Source organism: Geotrypetes seraphini, chromosome 9 (genome assembly GCF_902459505.1).
Source record: "Geotrypetes seraphini chromosome 9, aGeoSer1.1, whole genome shotgun sequence".
In the NCBI taxonomy this organism is placed as follows: domain Eukaryota; kingdom Metazoa; phylum Chordata; class Amphibia; order Gymnophiona; family Dermophiidae; genus Geotrypetes; species Geotrypetes seraphini.
This window is the reverse complement of record NC_047092.1, coordinates 111,134,676-111,145,936: the sequence shown is the minus strand read 5'-3', so window position 1 is coordinate 111,145,936 and position 11,261 is coordinate 111,134,676. Positions and strand designations below refer to the sequence as shown.

General features: G+C 43.9%; 1 protein-coding gene across 2 annotated transcripts in view; it reads right to left on the bottom strand.

Annotated features, from left to right (window-relative positions):
- Nucleotides 1-1,661: 1,661 nt before the first annotated feature.
- THAP4 (THAP domain containing 4) overlaps nt 1,662-11,261 on the bottom strand; it is a 468,751-nt gene continuing 459,151 nt past the window's right edge. For both annotated transcript variants that reach the window (XM_033957644.1, XM_033957643.1), the window contains exon 6: nt 1,662-1,999. In XM_033957644.1, coding sequence (XP_033813535.1) covers nt 1,879-1,999 — 121 coding nt within the window. In that variant the 3' untranslated portion in view covers nt 1,662-1,878. The remainder of the gene's footprint in view (nt 2,000-11,261) is intronic.

Here is an 11,261-nt window from a genome sequence, read left to right as displayed (position 1 = left end):
ATTTAAACTTCTTGTAGAGGAGTAGCCTAATGGGCAGAGCAGTGGGATTAGAACCGGGCGAACAAGGTCCAAATTCCCACTGAAGTCGCTTGTGATCCTGGACAAGTCCCTTAATCCTCCATTCCCCAAAATTAGATTGTGAACCCACTTGAGATAGAGAAAGTATCTGCATATAATAAAAGTAAAAAGGCAGTATATTAAATCCATTATCTTTTAAATAATCTGTTCTCCCCCATTCTACTCTAACCCTCTCTCACCCTCCCTTGCTGCTCGTTTCCTGCTTTTGCACTCATCTTTCCCTAGTATACTTGATCATATGTTGTTCTCCTTGCTCACTTTCATTTGCACTGCTTGGAGTATCTGCCTGCTACTGTCCGTGGCTTCGTTCTTCAGCGCAAGTGTTCCTTGCGTAAGGTGTTCTGGCAACGGCCGAAACTAGGATCCTTATTGGGACATATGTATGAATAAAGGATTTCTCATTGTTGAATTGACGTCCTCCTTGCCTTTTTTTGTGATTGTCTGTTTGCAAGGCTAGGTTTTGCTTTTCTTTGCTGTGTTGTTCTCTTGCTCTTATCATATCTCATCTCTTTCTTCTCCATGAATCTCAATGCATTACTTTCCTTTTCTCTATTTTCCAATGCTACCTATCATCACTTCTCCTTCTCATCGCCCCTTTCCTCTGTCCTTTTCTTTGCCTTCTTCTATCTCTCCCTCCTTTCTCCTCTCCCCTAATTGCTTTTTGAATAATTCTATAATTGTTCTTTTATGTTCAAAGCGAGGTTAAGTTGTGTAAGTCAGTGAAACAAATTACTACATCAGTGCACTATGACCTATATTTAGACAGAAAAATATGAAAAATGTACATGTGTGAAGGTCATTACAGGAATAAAAGGCTGCTGCAGAGCATCTGGCAGAGTTATGTGGATGTTTTTGGTGATGGAACAGGAGGTACCATGGATCAGGATTAGATGTTCTGGTAGAACTGCATGAAGTTCAGTATTGGATCACTAAGAAAAGACTGCAGAGCTTAAATCTGCCATCTTGGCACTGAGGCGTGGGAATGCAATACTAGAAATTTAAGAAGCATTTCAAGTAAGGATTACTGTATATTGGAAAAGATATGTAAAAGGTAATATCCCTGCTCAGTGGTTAAAGCAGCAAGCAGAAAATGAGGGAAACCAAGATTCAAATTTCATTTCTTCTACCAATTCTCTTTATGATCTTGAACAGTCATTTCATTCTTTATTATCTCAGGTACAAACTTACATTGTAAACCCTATGGGAGAAGGAAATGTCTAGTATACTCAAATGTAACTTGCCTTGAGTTTGATGTTGAAAATTAGAAGGTAATTAAATCTGAAATTCAAAATCTTTAAAAAGGAAGAAAGGGAGAGGGATTTGATCACATCTTTTCAGTAGTAGTTCAAAGGCAAGTTACATTTAGGTAACCAGAGGGTTCACAATCTAAGTTTGTGGAGGGTTAGGTAATCTGCCCAAGATCACAAGGAGGGATTTGAGCCCTAAACTTCCCTGGTTCTCAATCTCAACTCTTACTAGACCACATTAAAAAAGATATAACAAGAATAAAAGATGATTTCTACAGACCTTTCTAAATAAAAGAATTTGTAGTCCACACCACAAGAAATTTTAAACTACGTAAATAAAAATAGGTGTTTTTTTTAATTTCTTGTTACTTCATGTACTGTCATTACAGTAAAATTTAGGGAAGTATCACTTGAGATCCTGACCAGTTCATTCACATTAGTAATAGGATATCAAAGTTGTTCTAAGTTCCCCAGCTTGTTTCCTGCATAGTTCAGTGTTCTGGCTCTGCTTCCTAGGAAGTGAAACTCCACTCTTTCCCCATTTCTTCTCTTGTTAAGGTGTCACCTTCTTGTAAGTAATATGAAGATGTTTAGTCATTGGCTGTGTAATTGTTGCCATGGAGACAGTCTGCTCCAGTTTGCCATCAGCAGTCAACCTGAAATTTCTTGAAAATCTAAACAATGAATAAAGAAGAAAATAAATTATTTCTTTCTGAACACAATTTACAACTAAATTAATGGTCAACAAAATGCTGACGTAATATTTCAAGAATTTATTTTAATCCTAGTGCATTTAATAGTGGTGAAAAGGATCAGATTGACAAAAAAAGAATAAAGCCATTCACGTACCTTCAGAGCAAACACACTATTGTCCTCTTATCTTAAAAAAATTCTCCCCTCTCCCACTTACAGCCTCATGAGAACTTTCGACTGTATATCCCAAGCAGCTTGGGTTGGAGAAACTCAAGTGCAGCATACCATGTTTCCCCGAAAATAAGGCACTGACTGGGTCTTATTTTCGAGTAGGGCTTATTTTTTTCATGTACATGATCATTTTGATTTGCCTTTGTAATAAAAGAAGCAATGTGAAATCAGAGATCAACTGTTACTTTAGTAGAAGTTAGCACAGTAGAGCCCAGATTATTCGTATTAGAATTAAATTTTTTCCTTCCTCTCCTTCACCCCAATTCTTCCTCTTTCCTTTCCCCCACATGTTCAACATCTTACCTCCCCTCTCACCCATCCCCTTGTACCTTTCCTCTGCAGCATCTTTCTATTCCTCCCATCCCCCTGTGCAGCAGAACCCATGCCCAACTTCCATCCTTCCCTCCCTCCCATCCCTCGTACAGAACCCTTTGCCCCAGCTTCCATCCTTCCCTCCCTCCCATCCGTCGGTAGCAGAACCCTTGAGCAATTGCTGCTGCCCCGCTGCCCCTCCATCCTTCCCTCCCAACTGATCCCTGCCAACCGAGATCATAAAGCATCAGGTCAGCAGCACTCATAGGCTGTTTCGTAGCCTTCTCACTGGGGCCTTCTGTGTGCCGCATTACTGATGTCATCAGTACACAGAAGGCCCCAGCGAGAAGGACGCCAAACAACCTGTGAGTGATGCTGGCCCAACGCTCCTCTGCCGGAATGTATTTATGGTCGTGGTTGGCGGGGTCGGTTGGGAGGGAAAGATGGATGGTCAGTGGGGATTTAGTGGTTCCACTGTGTGGTAGGGGGCAGGTTGAGAGAAGTACGGCTGCCTACAAATAGGGCTTATATTAAGACCTACCCCGAAAATCATGCTAGGGCTTATTTTCGGGGAAACATGGTACTTCATTATAAGGTTTGGGAGTCAGTGTGGCTCTTATCAACTGTAAGTATGGCTCCCTGATTCTTCACCCAATACATATTTCTCCCTACTCTCTCAGGAGGTTTGCCAATGGTATTGTCCTCCAGAATTCTGTTTTCTTCTAGCACTGACTCTTAGTGAGTTTTGAGTGACATGGTATCCAATTCCGTATTGCAGTGGTCCCCAACCCAGTCCTTGAGGACCACTAGCCAGTCAGGTTTTCGGATAGCACTAATGAATATGCATGGGGCAGATCGGCACTCCTATCTTCATTACATGCAAATCTCTTTCATGCATATTCATTAAGGCTATCCTGAAAACCTGACTGACTGGTTGGGAACCACTGCCATATTGCATGACTCAATTTCATGGCAGCTGCATGGTAACAGAAGAAAACAAAACAGCTATGGCAGGAGGTATTGTCAAGATACCAAGCTTATGGAGAAGATGAGGGGTATTTAAAAAAACTTGAGGGAGAGACAACTTGGAGAGGCTAGGAATAGGGCAGGATGGAGATGGAGATTGAGACTTGCTGGGATGGAGTTAAAGAGGGTTTGGGGAAAAAGAGTATGTGGAACAGATGAGCTGAGAGGAAGAGATTTTGTAAGAGGAAATTGTTAGGAGAAGATATAATTCAAGATGAGATTTGACTAATGGAAGATTAGGTTTATACCTTTGATAAATCTTTCTGTTAGTCCCTGTAGGATTCCATACACTAGATCAGTGTATCGCAAACTGTGTGCCTCCTGAGATTCCAAGTGTGCTAACGGCACACTGAGGAGAAGAGAGGTGCCTGCCAGCTGAACTTGCCTATGTGGTAATGGTGCCAGCGCTGCATAGTGCTGTCCGAATTGCCGATTCAAATTGATTCATTGATTCACTTTGGTGAATTGGATTCAAACCAATTTGTGGCTTTTTTTTTTAATCGGCTCGCTGATTTGGTGACAAATCCTCCTCCCTGTACCTCCCTAAAGCAGAGAAGCAGCGCTCTGGCAGCGAAGCAGCCTGTCCTAAGCGTTTCCTCTTGCTGGCCATCCACTGCCGCTGCTGCTCCTTGCTTTAGGGGGTGAGGGGGGAGGGTCAGTTGGGAAGTGCTGCATAGGCGCCAGTGCTGGGTACCCTCAGCTCTGCGGATTTTAGGGGCCCCCCCAAAGACCTGCATGTTTCCCATTCTTTCTAATGTCCTCTAAGCTTCCCCCCCTGGCCTACACCTTCATAGCTAATTACCGCAGCCTGCAGAGGATCACTGGTGCTGTAGCAATTCTAGCAGGCTGCCGTCAGCCTTCACAGCATGTTCCCTCTGCCGTGTCACGCCCCTCCTCTGACATCAGGGGCAGGATCACAGCAGAGGGAAGTGCTGCGGATGCTGATGACAGCCTGCTAGGATTGCTACAGCACCAGGCTGCCTTAATTAGCTTGGGAAGGTTAGACTGGGAGGCCGGGGGGAAGCCGGAGGATGCTAGAGAGAAGGGGGAAACATGCAGGCCTTTGGGGGGGCCCCCTGGTATAGAATACATGGAGGGAGGGAGGGAAATGGGGGGTCCAAAAAGATATTGCATATGCCGGACTGGGGGGGGAAGAAATAATGGGTCTAAAAACAGAGGAGAGGGAGAGAGATTGTGGACAATGAGATGGAGGGAGGGAAGGAACAGAAAGGGAGAGAAGTTGGACACAAGAGATGATGTGGAGGGGGGAATAGAGATACTGGATAGGAGGGTGGTTTGGAAAGAGAAAGTGAGATGGTGGACCCTGGGGTGGTGGGGAAGGAGTGAGATGTTGGATGAAAGGGTAGTTGAGAAAAGGAGAGATGGTGGATCTGAGGATGATGGGGTGGCCATCGCTGCAGCTGTGAGGATGGAGATGAAAAAAAAGGAAAGATGCCAGACCTCCAGGGAAGGGAAGGGAAATGGAAGGGGAGGACAGAGATGGAAGATGGATGGTTAGCACATAGAAAGAAGAAAACTACAAATGGGAAGGAGACCCTGGCAAGCAAGTTATAAGAAGAAAAACAGAAAGCAGAGCCTGGAACCAAAATGATTTGAATAATGACCAGACAACAAAAGGTAGAAAAAAATAAATTTATTTTCATATTACAATATGTCAGATTTGAAATGTGTATCCTGCCAGAGCTGGTGTTAGACTGCAAATATGAGCTAGGACTTAACAGAGAGAGGAAGTCTTTTTTGTTTATTTTGTTTACATCACAGCTCCAGTGTGGGTAGGAGAGGTGCAAAGTGGGCGGGATGGGTGAAGAGGGCTATAAAAATAAATCCACCAGGATGTTTTGAAAAAAACACCCAATTCGGCAGGAAAATCAAATCGAAAAAATCAGTTCAATAGGCTGAATCAAATCAAATTTCTTTTTCCTGAATCGGGCAGCACCAGCTGCAATGTCTAGCGACTTTCTGCTGCCACCACATATCTCCCGGGACTCCTGCCTTCAGTCTTCTCTCCCCACCCCTGGACCAGTAGCAGCAGCAGCTCAGTGTGTTTAACTTCGCCACACAGTTGCCGCTAGCATTAGTTATTTTTTTCATGTTATATTTTTATTTTCCAAAATGTACACAATACAGAATGCCAAAAGAAAAAAATACAAATAGACACTGCAAATAATATAATTACAACCAAACCCCTTCCCCCCCTCGTTGGGGCCCTGATAGCACAGTTACTTAATCATAACAGGTGTTATCCAGGGACAGCAGGCAGATATTCTCACGTGACGTCATCGATGAAGCCCCAGTAATGACCACTTTAAAAGTGCATCGCCACTTAAGTCTTTAGAAAGTTTGTGATAGCCTGAACCGCGCATTCGCGAGTACCTTCCCTCCCTCAGTTAAGATAAGCTAGCTAAGAAGCCAACCTGGGGAGGTGGGTGGGTTGTGAGAATATCTACCTGCTGTCCCTGGATAACACGCGTTACGGTAAGTAACTGTGCTTTATCCCAGGACAAGCAGGCAGCATATTCTCAACATATGGGTGACCTCCAAGCTAACCAGAATGGGATGGTGGGAGTGTTGGCAATTCAGGAGAATAAATTTTGTAATACAGATTGTCCAAAGTGCCCATCCCATCTGGAGAAAGATTTCAGACAGTAGTGAGAAGTGAAGGTATAAACTGAGGACCAGGTGGCAGCTTTACAGATTTCCTCAATGGGAGTAGATCTGAGGAAAGCAACAGAAGCTGCCATGGCTCTAATTTGTGGGCTGTGACACGACTTTCCAGTGCCAGTCCAGTCTCAGCATAACAAAGGAGATACAGGCAGCCAGCCAGTTGGAAATTGTTCTCTTGGAAACAGGATGTCCCAGCTTGTTTGGATCAAATGAGATGAACAGTTGGGGAGATGTTCGATGTGATTTGGTGCGGTCCAAGGTAAAAAGCCAAAGCACGTTACAGTCCAGAGTGTGCAAAGCGGTTTCTCCTGGATGAGAATGAAGCTTTGGAAAAAACACTGGTAGAACAATTGACTGATTGAGATGAAACTCTGAGGACAATTTCCGGTAGGAAACTTGGATGTGTGTGCAGAACCAATATGTCATGATGGAAAACAGTGAAGGGTGGATCTGCCCCAACACTTGTAACTCACTGACCTTCCTGGCAGAGGTAAGAACAATAAGAAAAACCACTTTCCACATGAGAAATTTAAGATAAGCAGCATCCATAGGTTCAAATGATGGTTTCATCAAACTGGAAAGAACCACATTAAGGTCCCAGACAACAGGTGGAGGCTTGAGCGGTGGTTTAACATTGAGAAGACCTTTCATGAATCTGGAGACCATAGGAATGACCATTAAGAGGTGTGCCCTCAACTGGCATGTGAAAATCAGATGGACTCTGATAGATGTAGATTTGAGTCCAGAGTCAGAAAGAGAAAGTAGATAATCCAACACCAATTCTACTGCCAAGGAAGTTGGAGCGTGATGATTAAGAAAACACCAGGAAGAAAATTGAGTCCACTTTTTCTGGTAACACTGTTGAATTGGCTGGTTTTCTGAAGGCATCAAGGATTTGTCGCACAAGATGAGAAAGATGTACATCAGATGAAGTCAGGCCCGAGAGAAACCAAGCTGTCTGGCGTAATGATTGCAGAGTAGGAAATACTGGAAGAAGTACTGGTTCCTTGGAACTGAGGCAGAAGTAGAAGGGAGAACCAATGTTGCCTGGGCCACCGAAGAGCAATGAGGATCATGGTGGCTGCCTTCATATGAGTTTGAACAGAGTCTTTAATATGAGAGGGATTGGAGGAAATGCATATCGAAACAGGCCTGCCAATCCAAGAGAAAAGCAACTGTTTCCAGACAGAGAAGTCTGGAGCAAAACTGGGGCAAATAGTGATTGTGAGGAGCTGCAAACAAGTCCACCTGTGGAGCAAAGATGGACTGGAGAGCTGCAGAGTTGAGAGTCCATTTGTGAGGCTGAAGAATTCTGCTGAGGTTGTCTGCTAGGGAATTCTCCCCTTGAATGCAGACAGCCTTCAAGAACAGATTGTGAGCTGTTGCCCAAGTCCAGATTTTCTTGGGCCTCCTGACACAACAGGAGAGAGCCCGTGCCTCTTTGCTTGTTTATATAGTACATTGCTACTTGACTGTTCTTACAAAGGAGGAGGGACTTGGGGCAGAGAAGATGATGGAAGGCCTTGAAGGCATAAAACATTGCTCTGAGCTCCAGAAAACTGATGTGAAATTTTTGCTCCCTGGCAGTCCAAAGACCCCGAGTCTAAAGACTGCTCATATGTGCCTTCCAAGGGGATGCATCCATCATGATGACCTTGAGATGAGGGGGTAAGTGGAACAGGAGACCTGTGGAGAGATTTGAGGAGGTCATCCACCATTGAAGCGACAGCAGGAGAGATGATGTTACAGATATATGCTGCGAGAGACGATCCATCGCTTGAGACCACTGAGATGCAAGGGGTCCACTGGAGGAGTGAGAAGGTGAAGTTCTGCCAGTGGAATGACATGAACAGTGGAAGCCATGAGGCCGAGAAGGACCATCATGTGTCTTGCTGAGAGGGACTGTAGAGGAAGCAGCTGCTGACAAAGGCGAATGAGAGGCTGAAGGCGATCCTGAGGAAGAAATGCTCCCATGAGAGTGGTATTTAGGATTGCCCCAATGAACTGCAGACGTTGAGTTGGAAGAAAATATGATTTGGGGAAGTTGACTTCGAATCCTAGAATCTGAAGAAAGGAAATGGTCTAAGATGTTGCTTGGACCACTTCCTGAGAGCCTTGATTAATCAGTCGTCCAGGTAAGAAAAGACTTGAAGGTCATGTGATCGGAGAGATGCGGCCACTACAATCAGGCACTTCGTGAAGACTCTGGGAGAAGATGCCAGGCTGAAGGGAAGTATCTTGTATTGGTAATGACAGCGATTGATTTGGAAACAGAGAATCTTTCTGGAAGCCGATGAACTGGGATATTCGTGTAGGCTTCCTTGAGATCTAGGGAGCATAGCCAGTCGCTCTGATTGAGGAGAGGATAAAGCAGGGTGAGAGATAGCATCCTGAATTTCTCCTTGACTAGAAATTTGTTGAGAGCTCTGAGATCCAGGAGTCCTCCGGTCTTCTTGTGAACTAAGAAGTAACGGGAGTAGAATCCCTGGTTCTGCTGATTGAGGGGAACTTCTCGATGGCATTCAGCAGAAGGGATTGAACCTCCTACAGAAGGGAGGACTGTGCAGGTCCAAAACAGACTCTCTTGGAGGATGGGTCTGGTGGCAGGGTGTGAAAACTGAGTGTAACCCTGATGAATGATGTTGAGGACCCAGATATCTGATGTCATGAGCTCTCAGCGATCTATGAAGAGCTAAAGACGGCCTCCGATGGGTTGAGGCATAGGCTGTAGAATGTTGATATTGGCTATGCTCTGAAGGAACACGTCAAAAAGGCTATGTTGATTTCTGAGGAGCAGCCTGTTGTTTCTGCTGTTGTTGCTGTTGCCTCTTGTCTCCTGGGTTGAGACTGGGGTTGAGCTACAGGTTTTGCAGTAAACCGTCATTGATATGAAGACTGTTTTCGAAAAGGACAAGAAGGTGGAGGCTTCTTTTTGGGCTTTACCAGAGTGTCCCACCTGGTCTCGTGAGGCAGACAACTTCTGAGTAGTGTCTATGGAAGCACCAAAAAGTTTGTCCCCCAAACAAGGTGCATTTGATAGCTGGTCCCGGTGGTTAATGTCAAGCTCAGAAACCCGAAGGTGTCTCATAGCAACAGACATTGCTGCCGCACGAGAGGTAAGCTCAAAGGTGTCATAGGTGGATCTAACCATGTACTTGCGGAGGTGAAGCAAGTTGAAATAAAATGTTGAAAAAGCAGCGAGCTTACGATCCGGGAGGTATTTCTGGAACGTGGCCACTTGTTTTACGAGATGATTCAGATAGAAGGGAAAAATGAAAATTGTAGTTACCAGACCGGTTGGATAACATGGCATTTTGATGTAGACCAGGGGTGACCAAAAGGTCGATCGCGAAGGCAACGCTAGTTGATCACGTTGCCTTCGCGTTTACTTGCTTCCCGCGGTCTGGCCGGCTCCCTTAGTCCCTTGCCGCCACCCCCTCTTCCTTCCCACGGTCCCGACAAACGTGCAGACTCCAGCAGCGGCCGGCACACCCGAACCCCCGTTCAGCCTCCCTTCCGACCCTCCCACTGCGGCCTGACCCTCCATCCGACCCTCCCTTCCCGACTCAGAAGCGCTAAGGCCGACCAACTTCCCTCACCTGACATCAATTCTGACGTCCGAGTGCTTAATCTCCTACTGAAGGGACACGTATCAGTATCTTGGTAATTTCCATAGAATGTTTGAGCTGTAAGAAAGCCAGACCCTGTTTGTCTTTCCTTCTTTGAAGATAGTACAAGGACATTTATGTTTGAAAAGATATGTTCTTAACTTGTTGTGAGTGACTTCAATTGTTTTTATAAGCCGTATTTGCAAACAGATTTAGTTAGGGGCTCTGCTGGTCAAGGCTTTTTCTGACCTTTTGGATTCCAGCCAGAGATAGAGGAAAATGCTGATGTCTTTAAAGTTTCATGTGACCTGTGTCCATATATGGTTTGTGTTTACGTCACATGCTGACAACACTGATTCATGAATGATATAAAAGAAATGTGAAGCTCATAATAAAATTGGACATGTTTGGGAGATCATTTCTGGCCTCTACAATATGTCCCCAGATGCATCTGACTTTCAAATGACAGAGACAGAGAAAGTATGGGGCAGGAATTGGGACCTAATCCTTTTCACCTACTATTACTCGAATGAGCATCCTGAAAATATAAAGTATGCATAACTCAGTTAAAAGCATCTTTAAAAAGCCAACTTTTCAGGAGACTTTTAAACTTACCAAGTCATTTTTCTTCTCTTATATTAATTGGAAGCAAATTCCAGATTTGGGGGGCCTTGACGGAGAAGATCGTGTCTCTCCTAGAATAAATGACTCATAATGAAGGGACTAGGAGGAGCGATTTCTCTTCCGATCTTAAAGATTTTGTAGGAATATAAGGGATTAAGAGTCTTTCTAAAAATGCAGGTGCTTTGTTAATTAATATTTTGTGAGAGTAATGCTATTTTATATGTGATTCAGGTAACCAATGCTTTTCCCTCAGGAGGGGAGTCACATGATCAATTTTTTTCCTTTAGTAATTATTTTTATTGCCATTTTTTGAAGTATTTGTAGTCTGCGTATTCCTTTTAGAGTTGTACCTTTATACAAAGCGTTACAGTAGTCAATTTTTGATATGACTAATGAATGGATTAAGATGTTTATTATTATTATTATTATTATTATTATTCTTTATTCTATATAACCGCCAATACCCAGTGAGTTCTAGGCGGTTTACAATCAATTAGCAAATGATCTGCATTGAGTAGCAGATTTAGGGGATGCTTCATTCAGAAATGAGGATGGTGATCTAATCAGCCTTAACCTGTAGAAACAGTTTCTAATATGTGAAGTTATTTGAGCATGATAGCTCAATTTCTGGTCTAAAAAGATCTCGAGAATCTTACCTTGGTGACTTCTTTGAGCATAATGTTGTTGATATTTATATTAGCTTCTAATTTGTGACCCTCCCTGCAATGGAATAACATGTCCCCTGTTTTAGATGTAT